The 24570-nt window shown below is 41.0% G+C and overlaps 1 protein-coding gene across 3 annotated transcripts; it reads left to right on the top strand.

Annotated features, from left to right (window-relative positions):
* Nucleotides 1-181: 181 nt before the first annotated feature.
* On the top strand, nt 182-24171 carry acacb (acetyl-CoA carboxylase beta). Of its 3 annotated transcripts, XM_069709567.1 has the most exons (54): nt 182-483; nt 1975-2548; nt 6456-6588; nt 6669-6807; nt 6950-7059; nt 7183-7264; nt 7365-7463; nt 8144-8253; nt 8343-8453; nt 8543-8752; nt 8844-9014; nt 9120-9281; nt 9379-9542; nt 9903-10053; nt 10162-10265; nt 10363-10444; nt 10533-10678; nt 10775-10925; nt 11016-11150; nt 11984-12130; nt 12227-12415; nt 12544-12644; nt 12753-12841; nt 12942-13066; nt 13170-13283; nt 13491-13604; nt 13693-13782; nt 13874-13992; nt 14499-14522; nt 15283-15423; nt 15511-15610; nt 15706-15813; nt 15925-15981; nt 16474-16515; nt 16605-16820; nt 17005-17160; nt 17455-17658; nt 17783-17938; nt 18024-18146; nt 18237-18506; nt 18622-18719; nt 19010-19130; nt 19218-19328; nt 19878-20021; nt 20111-20231; nt 20315-20411; nt 20501-20597; nt 20690-20825; nt 21087-21264; nt 21377-21489; nt 21613-21767; nt 21904-22074; nt 22436-22572; nt 22932-24171. In XM_069709567.1, the coding sequence occupies exons 2-54, from the start codon at nt 1995-1997 to the stop codon at nt 23056-23058; spliced, it is 7305 nt and encodes a 2434-aa protein (XP_069565668.1). In that variant the 5' UTR covers nt 182-483; nt 1975-1994; the 3' UTR covers nt 23059-24171. The 3 variants fall into 3 exon arrangements, with proteins under 3 accessions (XP_069565668.1, XP_069565666.1, XP_069565667.1); XM_069709565.1 differs by lacking the exons at nt 182-483; nt 1975-2548; nt 6456-6588; nt 6669-6807; nt 6950-7059 and having other exon boundaries at nt 7187-7264; XM_069709566.1 differs by lacking the exons at nt 182-483; nt 1975-2548; nt 6456-6588; ... (1 more) ...; nt 6950-7059; nt 14499-14522 and having other exon boundaries at nt 7187-7264.
* The last annotated feature ends 399 nt before the right edge of the window (nt 24172-24570 follow it).

A 24570-nucleotide genomic window follows, 5' to 3' on the forward strand; every position in this document is an offset into this window, starting at 1 on the left:
GAGTCAAACACATGTCTTGCAAATTGCACATTTGTCCCATTTTACATGAATCTAACGGATGAGGGACCGCCCATTTGATTGTTTTCTAACCATGTTTTTACCCGCACACTGAGACATCCTCATAGACGATCTTCGGAGGATCCCCCTCTCCATGTTTACCACCGAGCAGGAGTAGGAGGTGGTGCTGGACGGTGGTGGTTGGGGGATGTTAGATCCTGGACTGGTGGCGGTGGTAGGTGGCGTTTTTGCTGCTGCTGGCATGCAAATAATTAAACCCATGAATGCATTAGCGGCGGTGCGCTCGACTCTGAACGTATTCTGGTGTTTAGGTCGAGACAAGGATACAATGAAGAATGTCTTTTTTTTAAATTCAAAACAACTCGTGGCTATGAAAAATAATCAGCGGGTTCATGTCGGCTAAGTGGCTCTGTGTGTGTGGGGGGGTGCAGCAACGGCGGAGCAGAGCTGCCTGTTTCTATCGCGGTGAGTGTGAATAACATGGTTTCACATTTAAACTGGACTTTTTCAACATTTATACTTTAGGTGTCACAAAGCAGCTCGATCTGAAAAAAAAGGCAGCCCCATTTGTCCTGATTGGTTAAAACACGGAAAACACTGAACGACTACACTTTTTTTTGTCACTTTAGTTGATATTTTGTGAAAAAAGGAGGTAACGGATTTAGTTCAGTTTGCAGCTGCTATTGTTTGTGACATTTTGTGCACATTTGACTGTCGGTTGAGGTCAGCATTGAGTTGAAGTCAACACACATCATTCTCTCGTCAGTGAGTAAAATGATTAACTTTGAACCTAAATTAGAAATTGCAGGAAGTGTTAATTACTTTCTGCAGATCTTTTTAATAATATGATAATAATTCCAGGTTTTTATTGTGTAAAACGGTCTTTGACTGGCAAATATTTGTTTCACATGGATTGCACATTCATATTTTATTTTATGGATGGATGCGTCCAAATGTGTGTCAGTACCATTTGATGTTTTTTTTCTACTCTGCTCTTACCAGAACTGCTGTTTCCTTCATCCCCTCAGTGTTGACCTTTACCCCAAATGAAGCAGCCACACTCAGCTCTTACGGCAGCTGTCTCGGATGCCTGGCCGGGACATGCAGCCTGCATGTCTGTGCTGATTGTGATACTCAGAGTCAGGATGACATTTTAATGAATGCTCATGTGATTTGACTTGATTTCCCCAATGCTACATATGAAAGTAGAAACTCCTGTCTGTTTTTCTCTCAAACTACCCAGTATGCCCCTCCCCTGGGAGGACTTCTGACCTCTGACCACCTCAACAGAAATGTCTTCAGACTGGAATAGTACACAGACACAACTGCTACACAGCATTACGTTTGAAGTCCAAATAGTGACACAACACACTTACCTGTAGTCAGACCCATCCTGGATAATTAAGGCCGGTATTATAATCTAAGTTAAAAATCAGAAAATAATATATTCACTAATACTCTATTTGACACAATATTGATAATAAACAACTGTGACTGATAGATATACCGACTGAAACCTGAGTATTTGATGTTGACTTTTTAAATAGTCTGAAACGTTTACATCAGTACATCAAACAATTATTACGGCATTAGGGTTGCAACTAAAGTTACATTCAGAATTGATTCATTTGACGGTTGATTTATCAATTAATTTATGAGTTCAATGAGTTTATGGTGTCTTTAGTTGTCTGGTTTTGTTTGTTTATACATTCACATTTCAAACCAAAGCTGCAACCAGTGGATGTTTGACAGTTTTTTATGGAAAACATAACATTAATAATTTGATGATGTTTTTATGACACAGTTTTTGATGTTGTAATAGTAATAGAAAATCTATTATTGTGTGTGTGAAGAAGATGATGCATCTGTCCTTTTTAAAGTTAGCTCACATTGGATGAGAAAATGTTCGTGTCATCTCTTGAATGAATTATAATGTCCACTTTGATCTGGTTTCAGTCTCAGGAGGATGTCTGTGAATGCTCCTGTTTGCAGTTTTGGGATTATTCCTATGGACTTTGTTGCTACTGTGGAGGATTAATACCAAGACAGTAGCAATGCCTGTGAAAGGAGAGGAATCTCCCCCTGACTGTGGTCCCTCTGCAGCCAAGGAAGCTGTATCCACTAAACGAACCCCGAATGCAGGCGAGCATCACCTGTCAACAGTTGCTACAACCCCGGCACACAGTGAGGATAACAGTCGTCTGGCCGACAGCGAGTCTGCACGTCCTGAAGTCAAAACAGTGGTCTCTGAGCCTCTGCAGGCCTCCCCTGGAGTAAATCCAGAGCAGACGTTGTCGCCACAGACCACACAGAAACCTTCGAAAGCCATCGCACCAATGTTCAGCTCAGGACCGAGGGCGAGGGAACGCCTCAAGTTCATTCTCGGAGCATCAGAGGATAACTCTTCAGACGAGGAACCTCTGGTCACGAAACCTCCATGTGGTGCATTTCAGCCAGCATCCTCCACCCCCAGATCTTCCCCTCAGCAGGTGGCCTGTGCAGTGCCACAGCGCAGCTACTCAGGCATCAAGTAAGTCTGTTTCTGTGTAATTAAACTTAACGTCAACTGTCCGGGGTCAGGTTTGTTTTCATAGCTCCCTCTTGTAACTACACATAGATGAACAACCTTGTCTCGAAGTTGTAACTCATGCATGTGACGTAAGCAAAGAAGCAAGTCACTCACACCAAATACTAGTCTGATAAATAATATGAACTAGATTGTTTTTTTAGGTCTGGCTCGAAAATCTGTGGGTCAAACGTTGTCAGATTGGTAATGTGCCACGATCCTCCTTCTTGCTCTCTCTGTACAAGCCATGTGTTATCACCCCAACTGCATTGAGCGGACCTGTGTTATTGTCACATGCTAAACACCTCTGCTCTATTATTGGAACAAGCGCTGCAGCCAGTGACTTTGAACACCAGTGGTTGTGTGACTCTAGGTCACAACACAGTAAACACCTTGAAATCTTCCACAGATTTCTATTTTTCGTTTTTTTTTTATTATTCTTATAGTCTGCAAAGTTGGGAGATATGATATGATGGAAGCGCAGAGGTGTTTTTTTTAGTGCACACAGCTATGTGTTTGGCTTGACATGTTTATTTGGACTGACTGATTCAAAAGTTATGTGTGCTAGCGGGACTTGTAGGAATCACCATGAAGTGGAGGAAGGTAGGATATTTCCCTTTCCTAAATCTCAAACATCTTCCAGCAGTTTGAAGAATTAGGTTTTTTTTCACTGTTTAAAGGAAAATAAATATATTTGTATGTGTGTGCAAGAGGATTTTAGCCTTTTCATGTCTAAATCTTTGGCCACAGATTTCTTTCTTTTATAAATGAAGCAGAACGCTTTTATTGTGGTGCTGCTCTCTGTTCCGTTTATATTTGTAAAGAGCAGCCAGAGATCTGTCACTGGGTATCTGTAGATATTTTGCTGCACATGTGGGAGGGGAGAAGGGAGGAAGCACCCAAGAGGAAGCACTTTGTAGACATCGCTTAGTTTTGGTCTATTTAACACCCATTTTTACTACTAAGGAACTAACACAATAAATTAGGCTGTATAATGGAGGGAAAGAGCTATCAAAGTCTCAACTTATTCCCATATCTCTGGAGGTAAGCACCATAACAGGGTTTGATACCATTCTTTGTAATTTGATACGTGGGCTGCAGTGTTTGGTATGAGGACAGTTATCACTTGCTTTATGTCAGAGCCACAGAAATAGTGAAAAATGGTGCAGTTACTTTGTGCAGAAGTTAAACAAATGTCATTGCAACTTCTGCAGGCATGTCTTTTCACAGGAAAGAGCGCAAGTGTGGCTGTACTATCGTTATGTAACCGTACAGGGCTTGAGTCTTGGCACACGCGCATTTGAGGAAATACAAAAAATAACACCAACAGTTTGCACTCTGTTGAGACACACAGGTCTGGCCAGTGCAGAAATAAGATTACATGTTTTAGCACGTTATTGTTCTCATAATCTGTAAATCATGTTAACAAGGATAAGACACATAGGGTGTGATTTACTAAAGGTAAAATCACACTTTTCAAATGTGCATTTTAACACGCTGTCCATTTTGCATGTTTGCCTGCATGCATATGTAATATTGAGCGTTTCTACTTGCAGGTGCAAAATACTGGGAGGAGAAATGCAAATAGAACAATTTAGCACCTGCAACAACATTTACTAAACCTGAAAGTAGAAACAGGAGAAGTGATTGTTGTGTATTTTAGTTGGACTGAAAGGAACGTATTAATCAGATGTGCACATTAGGGGAGACGGCTGCTCTTATAGTGGTGAGAAGGAGACGCAAGAAACCAAAGAATACATTGAGAACGTGTTTTTACACCCGTGGAAACATTACCGAAATGACAGAGGGAAAAATTATTCAGACATATCGTTTGTCCAGCGATGACATTTCTGAGTTATTGAATGAACTGAATGATGATTGACAGCCAACAACAAGGAGGAACCACGAAGTACCGACAATTAAAAAACTTCTTCCGACTCAGCATTGTCCTGCCTCTGGGTCATTCCAGCGTATCGCTGCTCGGATGTCCAACCCAGTCCCCTTATTCAGGTGTGCTGTCGCAGATGCTGAATGTGTCCCGCAGAATTCACAGGTAGCTTCATAAGATTCACGAGCACTCGCGAGACACTGAATGAAAAGTCACCTGCTCATCACAGAAAGTTCTGGACCTGCTGATCGGTGTTTGTTAGAAGCATCTCATCCACCGTCCCTCCTGTTTTATTTGCCGACGTTTTATTATTAAGCCTTTTTTTCGCCGTTTGGTTTTTGCCACAGTGTTGACTTTCTTGCTGATAATCTCCTATATAGCGTTTTGTTCTTGTTATATTTATATTTCTTAAGTTCAATGTGATCAGATTTCCTTTTGTTTTGTAAAAAGTTTTCCATTGCTGGAATCAAAACGTAAACCCCTCATTTAAATACAGCAATTTGCACTTGATTTTAATGACGCAATTACTCTTCGTAAATCACCCGCAAAACGGGTGCAAACTTTTGGAAGGAACACGCAATTTAGTACCCTTTATTTGAGATTTTAGTAAATCAGGCCCTTATTGTTTGTTCAGTGATGTATGTGTCGAGTCAGATTAAATCCTGTCTTGGCATGGTTCATGTCCCAGAAAAAGATCAAAAAGTGGATGACACTAGGCTGGAAAAGGTTATCAGAAACTCGTTCGATAACGCAGTATTTCCTGAGTCAACAGTACAATACAAGTTTAAAGTTCATATTAGCTCAGACATAATTGCACTCCAGTTTTACAATAAAGCCCACTGATGCAACACGAGTGTTTCGAAGCGGTATCTGAACATGGGACAGAATCTGTAAAGGTATGAGCTGCTTGTGGTGCAATTGGAGCGAGACTTTTGAATGAACATGATGTGAGCCAGCTGATCGTAATAGTACTTGTGTGAAAGGTTCAAACAGTTTTGCAGTATTCAGTCAAATTGTGTATTGCAAAACGTGGAAAAATGCATTGCCTTTTTGGTTTTAGTGCTCAGTGTGTTGTAATGCTGGTGGTATTCATATGGACTGATTTCAAACAATGGAAGTTCAGGCTGACTTTTTTTTTGCATTTAATAGCTGCTCTTTTAATTACACCTCTTTGTAGCTTTGTACAAGTAGAGTTTGTTATTCTGATACCAAAATGTTTGTGCTGTATGTTTATGTGAAAGATGATTACATTGACTTTGATGCACAAATAGCAAAGTAGCAAGTTTTTATTGCTCATACACCCAGTATTATCACTCGATAGAGTATGGACAGACTTTTAGAGTCCACTGACTTAAGTTAGCTATTGTTATTATTGACAGCAGTTGGAAGTTAGACATAACTTGCAGTTTGATTGCATCATAACACATTTACCTTTTATTGGCTCCACTGTGGTGAACATTTGATTAAAAAAAAGGGACACCAAGAATGATATCATCAGTCTAGTACCTGTAGCTAAAAGTTTGTTGAGATCTCACTGCTCTGCAAGTTGTTTTTCTGTTAAGAGCAGCAGTTCAATATCATTTTGAAGATAAGGTCAGAAATAAATGGGCTAGTCCACAATCTGACATGCCTGTTGCAGAGAGACTAAACTTTGACTTGAGTTTTGGATTTTCAGGGATTCAAGGACATTTATTGTCATTCCAGCCATGCTAGTAATTGAAGGAAATGCAATTCAGTTCTCTGATCCCAGTTCAATAATAATTCTGAAATTTTCATATAGCATTTCACCTCTGTGGTTGTCAAGGAGCACGGTGGTTTTCTTCTTCTCTTTTACCTGCTTGGTTCTGGCTGTATGGAGGATGGTATGCAGCCTGCATGTTTCCTGGTTTCCAGTATTTTGCACCTACTATACAGAAGAGAGTACTCCTAGGTGTTTTACTGCATTATTGGGCTGGACAGCTAACCATGAACTTTGCTCTGCAGGCCCAGCATGTCTGGTCCTCACCTGGTGAAAAAAGGGTGTGAACACAGAAAGATGGATCTACAGAGAGACTTCACTGTGGCCTCTCCGGCTGAGTTTGTCACACGTTTTGGCGGCAACCGTGTGATAGAAAAAGTAAGAATGAAAGTCGCTGCAGCATTTTCTGTTTTTCATCTGTTTCCTATGGCTACTCAAGTGGTTTCTGTCTGTTACAGGTGCTGATCGCTAATAACGGCATTGCTGCAGTCAAATGTATGCGCTCAATCCGTCGCTGGTCTTATGAAATGTTTCGCAATGAGAGAACCATACGCTTTGTGGTCATGGTAACCCCTGAAGACTTGAAAGCTAACGCAGGTGATTTTGAACTTGATACGTTTTTATTACCTGGCTGTCATCATCATCAAGAACTAATCTGTGTTGGAGTGGGAGTCAGCTGTTTGATCATGCTGCCTATGTATATATCCTGCCTGATGTGTCAGTCTTGTTCCTCTATTAGAATACATTAAAATGGCCGACCATTATGTGCCAGTGCCCGGTGGCACCAACAATAACAACTATGCCAACGTAGAGCTGATAGTGGACATTGCGAAAAGAATTCCAGTACAGGCAAGTTTCGCCATTTAGCTACACAGCACTGCTGTTTCTGGCCTGTGGATCTGGGTTAAAAACCTTGTTAATAAACAGCTGTGACAAAAGATCATATATCTGTGGGTGTATTCCTCTTCATAGGCTGTGTGGGCCGGTTGGGGCCATGCATCAGAAAATCCCAAACTACCCGAGCTCCTGAGCAAAGCAGGGATTTCATTCTTGGGTAAAAAGTGTTTGAAAACAGCATTTTACATCTCCTTCACTTGGTTAGTTAGAACCTGTCTCACATCTCATTATTAACTGATAACTGCTGTTTCTCTCAGGACCATCCAGTAAGGCCATGTGGGCTTTAGGGGATAAGGTGGCTTCTTCCATTGTGGCCCAGAGTGCTGACATTCCCACACTACCATGGACCGGATCAGGTGATGGCTTACCTGCTCACTACTGCTGTCTCAGCTTTTATAATGTGTAGCAGGATGTTGTAGTACCATGTGGTATATACTCAACATTTGGCAATGCGGACGACTGTCATGATCACAAAACTTTAGTTGACCATGAACAATTTAATTGTCTTTTTCTGTTCATTTTAATTTGACTTACAGCTTTTTGCTGCAAATCTGATGATTCATCTCCAAATTTTTAGGCTCTTCCTTTTCATCTAAAAACCCAAAGATTCCCACAGCAGTGCCGTGGTGTTTGGTTTTGCAACTAAATCATTGATGTTCATGTCGATAGATGCTCATCGAAAAACAATCGTCAAAAAAGAGAGGTGGAGCACCCGGTGAGAGAGTCGGTGGTGCTAATTTTCCACCCATGTGCCGTTGAACCACAGCAGAAGAGCCATAGACTGTTCGTGCAACAAAATTATTTCATCAAAAAAGTGCCAGTCTCACCTTAAATTGTGGAAAATTATGTTAATACAGTGATGGAAATACAATATTCCTGTTCGTTTCAAGCTGTTGTTATATAGATAAATTGAAATTATTCCATCAATTATGCAAAACGATTGCAGTCAGCTCAAATAATCGACATCAGGTGATCATGCTGTTATTGTGATAGGTCTAGCAGGGATACTTTTTTACCTGCTGTGTCTGTACCTCAGGTCTGAGAGTGGACTGGGCTGAAGAGGACCAAAGACTGGGCAATGTAATCAGTGTTCCTCCAGAGCTCTACACAAAGGGCTGCGTTCATGATGTTGATGATGGGATAGCAGTAAGCAGATTCAACAAGTCATTGCATTAATATCTACACATTTGTAGTATCTTGTGCTAAGTACTATTTTGGGTGTTGTGTCTTTGCAGGGAGCTGAGAGAATTGGTTATCCAGTTGTTATCAAGGCCTCCGAGGGTGGAGGTGGAAAAGGGATCCGGAAAGTTGAAAGTTCTGAGGATTTTCCAAGTTGCTTTAGACAGGTTTGTGTTATTACATTTGATTTCTTTGTAATCATGCCCCCACCTTCTACACTTTGATGCAGTTTTTACAGTATGTATTCTGATTGCAGGTTCAGACAGAGGTGCCCGGTTCACCCATCTTCATCATGCAACTGGCTCAGCATGCGAGGCACCTGGAGGTCCAGATATTGGCTGACGAGTATGGAAATGCTATCTCTCTATACGGACGAGACTGCTCCATCCAGAGAAGGCACCAGAAGATCATAGAGGAAGCTCCTGCCACAATAGCTGCCCCCTCAACATTTGAGCAAATGGAAAGGGTCAGTTTACATTGCTGCATGTGTTTATTTTACAACCATCATTTCTGCTCTGGTTGAGACAGATTTTGTCTCGTCTTTCTTTCTGGCCTAGTATGCTGTACGACTGGCCAAGATGGTGGGCTATGTGAGTGCGGGTACAGTGGAATATCTCTTCTCTGAAGACGGAAGTTTCCATTTCCTGGAGCTGAATCCTCGCCTGCAGGTGGAACATCCCTGTACAGAGATGATCGGAGATGTAAACTTACCAGCTGCCCAACTTCAGGTAAATCTCAGAAGCATATAATTATACCACAGGAACAAAATGAGTCAATCTTTCATAGTGACACCAGAATACTCCTGTTTCAACTCAGTGTTTCATCCCTGATAGATCGCGATGGGCATCCCTCTTCATAGGATTAAGGACATGCGCTTGCTTTATGGAGAAAGTCCGTGGGGTGACACCATCATTAACTTTGAGACTCCAGGGTGCATGCCAAGTCCAAGAGGGCACGTCATAGCCGCTCGGATCACCAGTGAGAACCCTGATGAGGTAGCGCTGGATTTCACCAATGCTCAAAACACAACTTTTTTTGCTATGTACTTTACATTTTTTTCCACTGACTTGTCATCTTTGTGCTGACTCACAGGGGTTCAAGCCCAGTTCTGGCACCGTGCAGGAGCTGAACTTCCGCAGCAGTAAAAACGTCTGGGGTTACTTCAGCGTGGGGGCGACTGGTGGCCTCCATGAATTTGCAGATTCACAGTTTGGACACTGTTTCTCGTGGGGGGAGAATCGTGAAGAAGCCATATCGTAAGCTTCTTTTGATGATAACTGATGTTTAGCAATAAAAGCTTTCAGGTGCCCTTCCCGCTGTGAGGCAGCAGCCAACCAATAATGCAATATCTGTCCTAATGTTGTAATTACCCACGATGTAATCAAACAATGTGGAAAAACCAATGTCTAGCCAATAATAATAACACAACATACTTTAGCAACTAATGCAGTTATTTTACATTTGTCAGTGTTATTCAAGATATGTTAGTATCTTTTGAAAGATAAGAAATGTAGGCAGGAATATGTAGTATGTAGTATGTACACATAAGGAAAGAATATGAAGTTAATGCGATAGGATAGGTGTTTATCAGGTGTCATATCTGCTGTGTGCTTCAGGAACATGGTGGTGGCTTTGAAGGAGCTGTCTATCCGAGGGGATTTTAGGACGACGGTCGAATACCTCATCAAGTTATTGGAAACAGAAAGCTTTAGGAACAATGACATCGACACCGGCTGGCTGGATCATCTCATTGCAGAGAAAGTGCAGGTAGAAGACTTAAGATTTCATGCCGTGACTCATTACATGGCAAGGTGCTTGGCTGTTGGATTTGTGTATAGTTTCTTGTTTTCCCAAAGCCATATGTTCCTCCTGCAGGCAGAGAGACCCGATACCATGCTGGGTATTGTCTGTGGGGCTCTGCATGTTGCTGATGCCAGTTTCAGAAAGAGCATGTCTGACTACTTGCATTCACTGGAAAGGTCAGTGGATACAGTCCCTCCTTATTGATATCTCACTACAGTTCTTACTGTGTGTTCATATAACTGAATAATGAAACATTATCTCCTGCATCTCTAGAGGCCAGGTTCTGCCTGCAGCCAGTCTGCTCAACTCTGTCAGTCTGGATCTAATATATGAAGGAATCAAATTCTGTCTGAAGGTATTTGCTTTGTTCCATTACTCCGTTGCTAGTTTGCCTTAACTTCTTACCTTTTTAATCAATAAATGATCACTATTGCTGCCTGCAGGTGGCTCGCCAGTCCCCAACAACTTATGTCAGCATGATGAATGGTTCCAACATTGAAATAGACGTCCACAGGTTGAGCGATGGCGGCCTCCTGCTGTGCTATGATGGCAGCAGCCACACCACTTACATGAAGGAGGAAGTAGACAGGTAAGGCCATGACTATGTAAAATCTAGACGAATCAGTTTGTTTATTTTACTTGTGGTTTAACTGTTTGCTTCATTTCTCGTATTTCAACCCCTCAGCTACCGCATCACTGTTGGCAACAAAACTTGTGTATTTGAGAAGGAGAAGGATCCCACAGTGCTGAGGACGCCCTCTGCTGGCAAACTACTGCAGTACGTGGTTGAGGATGGAGATCATATTTTTGCAGGAGAGACCTATGCAGAGATTGAGGTGACAGATTTTGATCATATATACACTTCCTGTGATTTACTGCTGCATCTGCTGATAATTTCATTTTGTTATACTATGCTGTGGATTTAGGTGATGAAGATGGTGATGACTCTGACTGTGCGGCAGTCTGGCTGTATTCACTTTGTCAAGAGACCGGGGGCAGTTCTGGAGCCTGGCTGCATAGTGGCACATATGGACCTGGACGACCCCAGCAGTATACATAGGGTAAGTAACTCCAAATCACTATCGGCAGCACATAAATAGAACTCCTAAATGTGCATTTATACCACTTTCTAACAATACTCTGATGCGTCAAATTCTTATTATTATCTATTTCGATCTGTATTTTTCCAGATTTTCTCATTTATATACTATATTACAAGTGTTTTCAGTTGGTTGTTTAAAGGTCCCATATTTTACACTTTTACAGTGTTTTATTCTCAGTCCTATAATCCGTAAGAATATATTTTGTGGTTTTAAATACCAAAAAACATTTCTGTCTCATTTTGCATCTCCTCTTTTCAGCTTCTTTCTGGATCTCTACCAAGAACAGGCTGTTTTGGCTCTGTGTCTTTAAGGCATGCTCATATCAATGACCATCTATTGTGATTGGCCGACTGTAACGCATGTCTAGACCAATCACTGGTTTTCTTCAGTCCTGTAGGTTGCTAGCTCTGGGACCAAATGAGTGCTCTGTGTTTTCTTCCACATAAAAGGTTTGACAGTGGGTTGTGCTCAGTGGGTTGAGCATGAGTTTATGACATCACAAACTTACCGAAGTCCAAACAGCACAGTTGCAGAATACGGGCTGTGTTTATTTGTCTGTGAACTGAGCATTTTATTTTGTTTCTTTTACATTTGAACACTATTTATATAGTACCTGGACCTGTTTTGTATATATATATATAAAAAAAAAGACATGTGAATTTTACACATTATAAGACCGTTAAGCTCGTACTGAATTTTTTTATTTTTTTTCCCCATGCTGTAACTGTTTCTGTTGTTATTTGTTGATAATGATCAAAACTTGTTCCTTCCCATTTTCCATTCTGTCGCAGGTGGAACTAAACACAGCCACACTGCCACCCCAGCAGCCGCTGCCGATGGTCGGGGAAAAGCTTCACCAAGTGTTCCACTGTGTGCTTGATAACCTAGTTAAAGTGATGGATGGATACTGCCTTGAAGAGCCCTACTTTAGCAGGAAGGTACGTATCAGCCACGACAGATTCCTGAATTACAACACCTCAAGAAGATTTTTGATTATATGAGCATGTTTGGGTTTTAAATGTTCATCTCTGCAGCTGAAACAGTGGGTGGCCACCCTGATGAAGACTCTCAGGGATCCCTCACTGCCGCTGTTGGAACTCCAGGAGATCATGACCAGCGTGGCGGGTCGTATTCCACCCAGTGTTGAGAAAGATATCCGTAAAGTCATGGCTCAGTACGCGAGCAACATCACCTCAGTCCTCTGCCAGTTCCCCAGTCAAAGGGTAAAAGCTTTTCAGCTACAACATGCTGGATGAACTTGTCCCGGTGTCACAGAGCAAGTCTTTTAAATACAAAAAAAAAATCACTCTTGTCATAATAATATAATTCGATTTTGCTTACTTGATTCCAGATTGCAAACATTTTAGACAGCCATGCAGCAACCTTACAGAGGAAGATTGACCGAGAGGTTTTCTTCATGAATACTCAGAGTATCGTACAGCTCGTACAGAGGTGAGTTTCTCTTATTTTTGTCCGATGTTGATTGTGCAGTAGTAGTAACATATCTGAATGATATTGCCATTGCATTGGTTGGTACATGTTTGAATTTGTTCTGTGCAGATACCGCAGTGGAATCCGTGGGTATATGAAGTCTGTGGTACTCGATCTGCTAAAGCGCTACCTGCAGGTGGAGATGCAGTTTCAGCAAGGTAACCTCAATGCTCTTTCACCTTTTAATGTGACATTTTCTTTACAGTAACTGCTGCTGGGCTTCAGCTGAAATACTTCTGCTCTTTTTCTCCCAAACAGCTCACTATGATAAGTGTGTTATCAACCTGAGAGAGCAGCACAAACCTGACATGAGCCCCGTGCTGGACTACATCTTCTCTCATGCTCAGGTCTCCAAGAAGAACGTCCTGGTCATAATGCTCATAGTAAGGCTTTCATCAGCTACGCTGGCACAAACACACTCTTTGTTCTTCCTACTGTAATATCTTTCTGATACTTGATACAGTGTGTGTCTTTGACTTTGTGTAGGACCAACTGTGTGGACGGGATCCCACCCTGGCAGATGAACTCATGGCCATTCTGAATGAACTCACACAGCTCAGCAAGATGGAGAACTCAAAGGTGGCCTTGAGAGCCAGACAGGTACGAGTGCCTGCATGCATGTTAGTCAGAGATGTCGTGTCTATTTATAATATAATAATCACCACAGTTATCAAACAGATGAAACACCTCAAATTGTGTCCAAGTGACATTTTTGAGTCTTGTTTTATATTCTCTCAAATTTCAAAAGTCAAAAAAAAACATTCTGATTATTATTATCTGAATACGTGAATATTCTGTTTGTCTCAGGTCTTGATCGCCTCCAATTTACCATCATATGAGCTGAGACACAACCAGGTTGAGTCAATCTTCCTGTCGGCCATTGACATGTATGGCCACCAGTTTTGCCCTGAGAACTTGAAGGTTAGCTTTGTGTGGAGAAATTTCATTGTGACCATCACTTTATATCAGTGTCAATATAAAATAACTACACTTTTCTTATTTGCCACAGAAACTCATTCTCTCAGAAACCTCCATTTTTGACGTTTTGCCTAATTTCTTCTACCACTCCAATCAAGTTGTGTGCATGGCTGCCTTGGAGGTAAGTTTGTGGATTCAGACAAATGCGTTTCTTTCTTGTGCATTCTTATGCCTTAATTTGTGATAATTACTTGTTCTTTCTTGACTGTTAGGTGTACGTTCGCAGAGCTTACATCGCCTATGAGCTGAACAGCATCCAGCATCACCAGCTGCAGGATGGAACGTGCGCTGTAGACTTCCAGTTCATGTTGCCGTCTTCACATCCAAACAGGTGACAGGTTTCCTCCGGATGGAGCCACAGATGGATAACACAATGTGGTCCAGTGCTTGAGTTACTGTTGAGTCTCTGCCACTTCCAAATTTGAACAGATATTGCCTCATTATAGCATCAGAGGCTGTAATATTGCCTACTAATCAAGCGAAATCAATAATCCAACATTTCATAGAAAATGCTTTACTTTGTGGCCGTTTCTAAAGAAATCCAGGCTTTACAAATCATAATTTAAGTGTGTAATTACAGTGGCCTGATAGATCAATAGAGGTGCATTGATAAAATGGTTTCAATGTACCCAGTGTGTATGTGAAATACGCTCTGTAAACTGCTGCTGTAACTGCTTCTGGCTAACTTTGAATGCAGAATGTTTTCTCCCCTCTACACATTAATGTGAATGTGCGTAGGATCTTGTAAAATGTTCTAATCTAAATATAATGCCCAGAGGTAGACGTACAGTTTGATCATCCACTGATAATATTCACCTGTCAATCATCTTATTTCAGAGGGAGCAGCCCTACTCTGAACAGGTAGAGTAAAGCTCCTCCCAACCAGCTAGACCTCCCTGTTGTGTGCATGTCTCAGCAACGCATGCTGGATGCACCGTGATTCTTTTTCCTTCTGCTCAAATACATTTACTGAAGGACTCCTCTAACAAGTCCTTCTTAATTCATATGTTAAACTGTGCTTTTCCATATCATTCTTTCATTGCTTCTTCCAACATGTAAAGCATCACTGAGCTTTTTGAGAGGTCACATCCTGTCATGTTCCTCATAAGTACTTCAAGCCTGAGATTTCATTGATTACTACCAAATACGGAGCCTGTATTCTCCAACTATTCTCAATAATTGCTCTGTATGACCACAATTCATAATCCCTTTCAATTCAATACATGAAATGTACCTATATCAACCTGGTGGCGACTCAACTTTGACTCTAGCCAGACTCAAGTCATGAAACTGATGACTATAGACTTCACTTGGACTTTAAAAACCCACTCCAGTGAAAATTAAGTTTTTAACCTTATTATGGGTCCATGTGTGTAAATAGCACCAAGTTGTGGCCCGGCCTCAACTTGAGACTTGATAGTCAAGGTTTGAGATTAAGTTGTGATCTGTGACTTTGTGCCACCTCTGCTATCATCTGTATGGAATTGGAATTGGATGTGAGGGTTGTTTTTGTTAAATAGAAGCTCCAGACTTGCTTTAATTGCTCTCTGAATTAATATTTTTTCAGATGCTTAAGCACACCTCTTTATGTGGACATTTAGTAGGCCTGTCTTTATTTCAGGGTTCCTGTGCCAGTGAATGGATCAGGCCAGTTTAAAATGAGGCGACAGAGCAGTGAGCTCTTCCTGGAGGGGGCCTTTTCTCCGCCCTGCCAGCGTATGGGGGCCATGGTGGCTTTCAAGGGTTTTGACGACTTCAAAAGGTCAATTTTAACTTGAAAATAACAGAAAAGATATGTATATTAAAAAATATGTTTTCTCATGTTGACGTGCTTCTTTTTATTTTGCAGGAATTTCGATGAAGTTCTGTCCAGTTTCGTAGAACCACTCTTGGAGAGCACTCCGTTCTCAGAGTCTTGCTCCAGTCTCTTTGAGGATGAGAAGCTCATGGTGGGGGCTGAGACTGTTTAAATCATTCATTTCATTAAAAAGGCTGTTTTCATCTGTGTCTCTGCAGCCACCAATTTCTCCTCCATCCCCTACAGAATACCAGGGAGAACCCAATCCACATCATTAATGTGTCCATAAAAACAGCAGACACGGAGGATGATGATGCCTTGGTCACAGCCTTCACTGCCTTCGCCCAGTCAAAGGTCAGCTACCACATCTAAGTTAACACATTCTTATTACAAATGTCAAGTATTGTCTTTATTTGTTTGTCTTTTATGAAAATTGTGTGATTCTTTTTTAATTTTATTTTACAGAAAGCAGTCCTCTTTGAATATGGAATCAGGAGAATCACATTTTTAGTTGCACAGAAGGTAACTTTTACGTACAGTAGATCGTAACCACAGATCACCTGCTTGTGAAAACCAAAACAACTTTGTTTATACTTGCTATGCTGGAAGTGATAACAGACAATAAAAAGTGTAATATTCAATTTTCATTTAAATCTTTTTTTCTTGCTATAAACTGTATGGTGCTACTTCCATCTTATTTATTATGCTGCATGCTTTGATGATGGAGAATATTACAATTTCCAATTTTGATAAATAAGAGAATTACTGACACTCTGTTCTCAGCATAACTGTCATCTATAACTCATTTGTGATCTATTTTCTCCAAATCTGTGTCAATTATTTGTTTTTAAGATAAAAGTAACACCAAATAATAACCAATTTTTTGGAATGTTGCCTCACTCCCTCACAATAAATTCAATAATTTTGTCCATTTAAGTTTACAGTGTATTTACTTTTAGTTCGTACTTGCAGGATGCCTTTACACTTGATGATTTTGCTATTTTATTTAAACAGCGAGAATTTCCCAAGTTCTTCACATTCAGAGCCCGAGATGGGGTAAGTTTGTGGTTACCTGATTGCGATGCATGAGCCAACATGCTGCTGTCTGAGGAGATAATGATGCCCCATTCTGTGCTTCCTTTCAGTTCCAGGAAGATCGTATTTACCGGAATCTGGAGCCAGCTTTGGCGTTTCAGTTGGAGCTCAACCGAATGAGGAACTTTGACCTGAGAGCTGTTCCTTGTTCCAACAGCAAGATGCACCTCTACCTGGGCGCTGCTCGTGTCCAGGAGGGGGTTGAAGTTACAGACTACCGCTTCTTCATCCGAGCAATTATTCGCCATTCAGATCTCATTACAAAGGTAAGAAGAGGAACACAAACCCAAAGTTTATTAATTTAAACAAATGACATAATTTCTAGGTTTTTCTTTATGATGTATTGTTGTACAAGGTGACAAACTTGCACTGCCATTTCAGAATATCATATTGTGCTGATGGATGCAGGTTTCTGTAGTTACATGCTGTTAAATCTTCTCACATAACCAGGAAGCCTCTTTTGAATACCTTCAAAATGAAGGAGAACGTCTTCTGTTGGAAGCCATGGATGAGTTGGAGGTGGCCTTCAGTTACACCAGCGTCCGCACAGACTGCAATCACATCTTCCTCAACTTCGTCCCCACCGTCATCATGGACCCCTCTAAAGTCAGTGTGTAGCAATCTGTTCTTCCTTATAAACTATTATTCCTCAGGGTTGCATATAGTTTATAAGAAATGCTGCCGATTTGTTTTTATTCTGATGGTGCTTTATTCTTACTCTCTGTGTAATTCAACATGTTTTACTGCTTGTAACATTTCATTAGCTGTTTACCTATTTTTCACTGATATTTTATGATGATTTCTGTAGTCCACACTCATTGAACTGTAAGCTCAAACCTATACAGACTTAGACTGCATGTATATATCAGATTCACTTTCTGTGAATCTTTGGTCCTTTAGATAGAGGAGTCTGTCCGCTCGATGGTGATGCGCTACGGCAGTCGTCTTTGGAAGCTGCGGGTCATGCAGGCTGAGCTGAAGATAAACATTCGTCTGACACCAACTGGGAATGCTGTTCCTATCCGCCTGTTTCTCACTAATGAATCTGGCTATTATTTGGACATCAGCCTTTATAACGAAGTCATTGACCGAATTTCTGGACAGGTGAGGACAGAAATGTAAAAGATGTGTTAAATTTCAGGGGGGTTTGTTCTGTGTGTGTGTTTTATGATCACATTTTTATGGTTCTATAAACTACTAAATTCACATCCTGTCTTTGCCTTCACAGATCATGTTCCAGTCATATGGAAACAAGCAGGGTCCTTTACATGGCATGCTGATCAACACTCCGTATGTTACCAAAGACCTGCTGCAGGCCAAACGCTTCCAGGCTCAAACTCTGGGCACAACATACATCTATGACTTCCCTGAGATGTTCAGACAGGTACTGCTGACTTACTGAATAAGACTTAATAAGACTACCTTCAATGTTTATAAGTTGTCTGGCCACACTGAAAATATTCTCCTAGGCACTACTCAAGCAGTGGGGTGCAGGGGACAAATACCCTAAAGATTTGCTGATGTGCACTGAGCTCGTTCTGGACCCACAAGGTCGACTGGTGCAGATGAACCGCCTGCCTGGAGACAATGACGTAGGACGCTTATAAGAAGATTCACATTAACTCTTACCTTTTCAGTGCTCTCTCAGTGTGATGATACCCACTGTAACTGTGCTCCGCCAGGTGGGAATGGTTGCCTTCAGGATGAAGATGAAGACTCCAGAGTACCCAGAGGGCAGAGACATTATCGTCATTTGTAATGACATCACTCACATGATTGGCTCCTTCGGTCCTCAGGAGGATGAGCTCTTCCTCAGGGCGTCTGAGCTGGCTCGGGCTGAGGGCATCCCCCGCATTTACATCGCAGCCAACAGTGGAGCACGCATCGGGCTCGCTGAAGAGGTCAAACACATGTTCCAGGTGGCCTGGATTGACCCCAGTGATCCCTACAAGGTAACAGCTGAGACGGGTTCATTTGAATCTTGTGATAGTAAATGAAATGATCGCAGGAAAAATGTAAGTGGAGTTGAACACTTATAATGGGTTATTAATATTTTTTCCCCTTTAGGGTTTCAAATACCTTTACCTGACACCACAGGACTACACCCGCATCAGCTCCACCAATTCTGTTCACTGTCACCACGTAGAAGAAAGTGGAGAGTCCAGGTACAATGTTTGTTCTCATAAAGCAGAATAGTCAGTTTATTGAAATGTATGACAGCATATACTTTTCTCTGTGGGATAATCCTATAAATCTGTCACTGCGTGTAAAGTATTTCATATAAAGTATTTATCTCTTGTGTTGTGGATACATGTTTTTGTTTGACAAACTGTACCAGAGACAAACTGCTGTATGGCCAAAAGAGAAATATAATTGAAATGTAACTGAATAAAACTTTGCTGAATGATAGAGATTTATCCTGAGTTGATCTGGTCTTTATGCTCAACCGTTACAGATACATCATCACTGACATCATTGGGAAAGATGAAGGCCTTGGGGTTGAGAACCTACGAGGTTCTGGGACCATTGCTGGAGAGTCTTCTCAGGCCTATGAAGAGATTATTACCATCAGTATGGTGAGAGTGTGGATCTGACTTCCCTCAGCAGCAAGAGCATGGCAGAGCCTCTGAGAATTTTATTTGAGCCACTTTATGCTCTTCCAGGTGACATGTCGTGCCATAGGAATCGGAGCCTATCTGGTCCGTTTGGGACAGCGGGTGATCCAGGTGGAGAACTCTCACATTATCCTGACCGGAGCTGGAGCTCTCAACAAGGTTTGTTAGTTTAATTCAGCCTGTTGTTTTCTGAATGAATGAAAATTAATGGTTTAGCCATTAAGAATGAAAATTAATGGTTTAGCCATTAAGAAAAGAAATAAACGAGACATCGGATACAGTTGCTCCTCCTCCGTTTGTGATTTAAATGCATGTTTCTGTGAAATTGGCTTGTCAGTGATATTTTGGATACTTTTCAGTGTACATCACAGCTGCAGTGTGGAGTCAGCAGTGGGTTGATTTGTAACCATTTAATGCAACAGGAAAAGAAAACTAAATGCAGAAAAATAATATCGATTTTATTATATTTGCTGACTTTTCAAACATGTTTTGTTTGCTTAATCAGCACTAGTTTTTGCAGCCAGTTTAGGAGATATTTCAAGATTTGTAGCTTAAGAGAGGCTATTGAAACTTCAGAAAAACAGTTGTAGTTTTATATAGTAGCTTTAATACTTGAGTACTTACACATAAACATTGCATGCAGATTACAACATAACCACGGTAAGTAAAAGAACTCCATGGCTATTTTAAGTCGTTGTTTCTGTCCAGGTTTTGGGAAAAGAGGTCTACACTTCCAACAACCAGCTTGGAGGAGTCCAGGTCATGCACAACAATGGAGTCACACACACCACTGTGCCAGACGACTTTGAGGGTGTCTTCACGATCCTCCAGTGGCTCTCGTACATGCCAAAGGTTCAGCTGAATGTGTGAAGTTCATGTAGTGTGCTGTCTAAATTTACATACACTGGTTGTTTACTGGAGTTCTCCTTCTGTCCTCACAGAACAAAAACTCCCCCGTTCCTGTTATAACAACTACTGATCCAGTAGACCGAGAGATAGAATTTACTCCCACGAAAGCACCGTATGACCCCCGCTGGATGCTAGCTGGCAGACCTCATCCCAGTGAGTTGCATGATCTAAACCCTGAAACTTCTCATTTGTGGGAGTAAACCAAATGATGTGATTCAATTTTTTTGTGTCATTAGCGGTGCGAGGAGCCTGGCAAAGTGGATTCTTTGACCACGGCTCTTTCATGGAGATCATGGAGTCTTGGGCTCAGACTGTGGTAGTAGGCAGAGCACGGTAAATCTGTTTAAACTCATTGTGCACATTAACTTTTTTTTAAACTCAAACATAAGTTTATTAATAGTGCTGTTGTTAAATGAATGCAGGTTAGGAGGAATCCCCCTTGGTGTCATTGCTGTTGAAACTCGCACAGTTGAGTTCACTGTCCCAGCAGATCCAGCCAACCTGGACTCAGAATCTAAGGTGAGTAAATCTCACTGTTTGTGTTGAATATAGGCTGTGATTCATGAGAAGTGCGTTTTACCTCTGCCTTTGTTTTTGTGCGTTCATGTCAGGTTCTGCAGCAGGCGGGCCAGGTGTGGTTTCCAGATTCAGCTTTTAAAACAGCTCAGGCGATCTGTGACTTCAACCGTGAACATCTGCCTCTCATGGTGTTTGCCAACTGGAGGGGTTTCTCTGGGGGGATGAAGGGTATACGATGATTACTAAACTTTACAAAGTGATTGCAACCCAGACTGTAAGTATTGGGGCAGTTACACATCATGTGTTCAAAGAGTTATACCTCACAGTTTTTCTATAAAGATATAAACCTATTCTAATTTAATATCTAATATTTTATTCTAAATTAAGAACAAATGAACAAAAACTGTAACTCTCCAAATACTTACAGTCTAAAGTTTTTGATAATTGTTTGTAATATTCAATAAAATAACTTCTTTTTTTCTGTCCCAGATATGCATGACCAGATACTGAAGTTTGGGGCCTATATTGTGGATGCCCTGCGTGGTTTCCACCAACCAGTGCTGGTGTACATCCCACCACAGGCTGAGCTGAGAGGGGGGTCCTGGGTGGTGATAGACCCCACCATCAACCCTCTGTGTATGGAGCTGTATGCTGATAGGGAGAGCAGGTACATGAAGCAGTGATGTTTCTTACATTTATTAAACGGTGTTTCCGACCTAAGCAGAAAATGTGTATGATTATAGGTCGCTCATGTCTCCCGGTATGGTTTTTCTATCCAGGGGTGGCGTGCTGGAGGCTGAGGGTACAGTGGAGATCAAATTCAGGAAGAAGGACCTGCTTAAGACCATGAGAAGACTAGATTCAGTCTATGGCAGTCTGGTTGAGCAGCTAGGTAAAGGCTCTTTCTGTCTTTAATCACAGAACCATTTTAATATTTTATATTTTCATTATCATTGCAATAATGCTGAGACCTTCATGCCCTCGGAGTAACTTGGAGCTAATCTGTTTTCATCAGCATCCCCAGAGCTGTCTGACAAACAGTGCAGAGAGCTGGAGGCCAAGCTCAAAGCAAGAGAGGAATTCCTTTTGCCTATCTACCACCAGGTGGCAGTGCTGTTTGTAGACCTCCACGACACCCCAGGCAGGATGCAGGAGAAAGGTGTCATCACTGTGAGTGTGCACTTCATGAACACCCTGGTGTTATTATGACTGTGCATGTAACATTAGATGCTAAAAATAAAGTGTTATTTAAATAAGATTCAAGGGTTTATAACTTATTTCTCTGTGTGCTTTGATACCCTAACAGGATATTTTGGACTGGAAGAATGTGCGGACCTTCTTTTACTGGCGTCTGCGTCGCCTCCTGTTGGAGCAGGTGGTGAAGTGTGAGATTCTTCAGGCCAATAATGACCTTAGTGATGGGCACATGCAGTCCATGCTGCGCCGGTGGTTTGTTGAAACAGTGGGAACAGTCAAGGTATCTGACGACTTTGCTGATTCACTTAATCCAATTTACAAACTGTAGATAACTATTAATGCCTATAAAGCTGAGCAACTGGGCCTGATGTTGTGTCAATGTTATTGACACTGAAGACTTATAATTTTTTTTATTTACCATGACTATTGTTTTTATACTTTTATGTTACTGTAAACATTACCAGCAATCAAACTGAAAAATGTAAAAGTCTAAGACCTACTAGTTGCTAATCTTATCAATATGCCGTATCCAGAGTTTTTGGCAGTGGATCACAAATCATTGTTTTTGAGCACATCTCTGTAAAAAGAACTGAACTGATCAGAGATTTGATATTGAATGGTATGTCTATCTGCTTTCCCAGGCTTACCTTTGGGATAACAACCAAGTAGTGGTCGAGTGGCTTGAGAAACATTTGTCCAAAGAGGATGGCACCCAATCAGCCATCCGAGAGAACATCAACTACTTGAAAAGAGAAAACACTTTGAAACACATCCGCAGGTATGCAGACACGCACGCAATTTTACTGACCAACTGTGTCCATATTGAAGCATTGAAGCATGAACATAACTGAATCAAAGTTCCCACAGTTTTCCCTAGATTACAGGGGAGTCTCAGTGAGATACATTCTGGGTTTGGCACTGTGATTTTATGCTGTTAGAGTCATCATGTTGGTCAAAGGGCACTTTTTTGACATCACGGGACCAACCATGGCAGTATTTTCTCCAACTGCAAACCAAAAACAGCAGAACAAACTGTGAAGGGTTGACAGCTGAGTGCCCCACACTTTCAGCTCTTAAAGTATTTTATGTCAGCATGTTTAAAAGAAAGTCTTGTTATAACTTTCTCCTTGTGTCCAGCCTGGTGCAGGCCAACTCAGACGTGGCAATGGACTGCATCATCCACATGAGCCAGAACATCACTCCGTCCCAGAGGGCCAAGCTCTTGCACCTGCTTGCAACTATGGACAGCGCCAGCACCAGTTAAGCTGTGGCATTTTATCAGGTTATACTATTAAAGAGAACAAAGAAAAGACCCTTTATTCTTGTTGATTGTATGAGTAAGGTGTAAAGGCATTGAAGCATTTCAGTCTAAAATGAGGGGAAATGTAAAGCTAAAGAAACACACTCTTGAATTTCAGCATTGTAGTTTAGGTAATTTCTTGTAAAAACACACGCACAGTGCAGACAGTGCTCGGTCTGTCGTCAGCTTTGTTTTACCGAGTTTAATTTACATGTTCATGTATGTTACAATCCACGGCTTTGAAAGAGCTTTTCTTCTAGATTGTTGAGTTATGCAGTCATTTCAGAGTCAGTTCAGCTGCTCAGTGTAGGAGCTATACTTCTGTGGTCTGCAACCTTTCACTGTAATGCACATTTCATTTTTTATTTAGACACGTTTTTGTGTTTGTGCCTTACTGGACTCTATATGCTGTCTATTGAGGCTGGACTTGTACGGGATTCATAAAATGGGAGACTTGATATTTCTGTGCTCGTTGTCATGTTTAGTTGAAGATATTACATACTGTTCATCTTTGAATGTAGTCTATGTAAAAATATGCTCAACCAAATGATCAATTCTTTGATTAATATTCAGATAAACCAAAAGAAATTCATTGTGAACGAGAAAATGGTGAATTCATTTAATTCCTGTTTCTGCATTGACTGAAAAGATGAGAATTTTTATTATTATTGTTCCCCAGAAATGCAGATTTCTAATAAGCAGTGTAAGGAGTATTTGTCCTTTCATTTCACTGTTGATGTTTGACTCAGTCCCTCTTTTTTTCATTGTCACTTTCAGTGTGTTCATCTATGTTGTGTTGTTTATGCTGCAGATGATGGTGTGAATGATAATGTGATACTGTATGCAATAATTATGAGCATTTCTTTGTTTTGTTTCCGATATTTAACGTTTAAAAAAACTCAGGTTTCTTGAAGAGTGGACATTAATCTTGGTCCCTCAAGCGACGTCTTGAGTCGCTTTACATCTGATTGAAATACCACAACATTTCATTTGAATGTATTTATCTTTCCTGTGTCCTGTATTTTACAAAAGGGCTGTTTGGTAATAAATGTCAGTGACATATTTAAATACAGAGAAGCTTCTTTTATTCACCCATTTGATTTTTATTATGATCAAGTTAATGAACATAATATACATCTGACCTTCAGACATGTTAATCACGGTGTGTAGAAGAATAATGTGTAAAATCTGGATTACTGGAAGTGTTGGCACACTTTTGCATTTTGGAAGTAGGTGAGTAAATACAGTCAAAAGAAAGCTTTTCTGTGGCGATAGCGATTTGAAACATTCAAATATATACAGCAAAAGATTGATAAAGTCATCACTTTCTCCAGCTGCCTTTTATAAATATAAATAAAACATCACGGCAATAAGGTCTAGCACAATACAACAGACAAGAGATGGGGAGCTACAATATGGAAAGGCTTTAAAATGCAGAGCGAACAGTAGAAAAACTGGTGGATGCTAACTTACACA

The sequence above is a fragment of the Brachyistius frenatus genome, unplaced genomic scaffold, assembly GCF_029030835.1.
Source record: "Brachyistius frenatus isolate BFR_SWC_R1_liver_20210118 unplaced genomic scaffold, ASM2903083v1 Contig_83, whole genome shotgun sequence".
Taxonomy (NCBI): domain Eukaryota; kingdom Metazoa; phylum Chordata; class Actinopteri; family Embiotocidae; genus Brachyistius; species Brachyistius frenatus.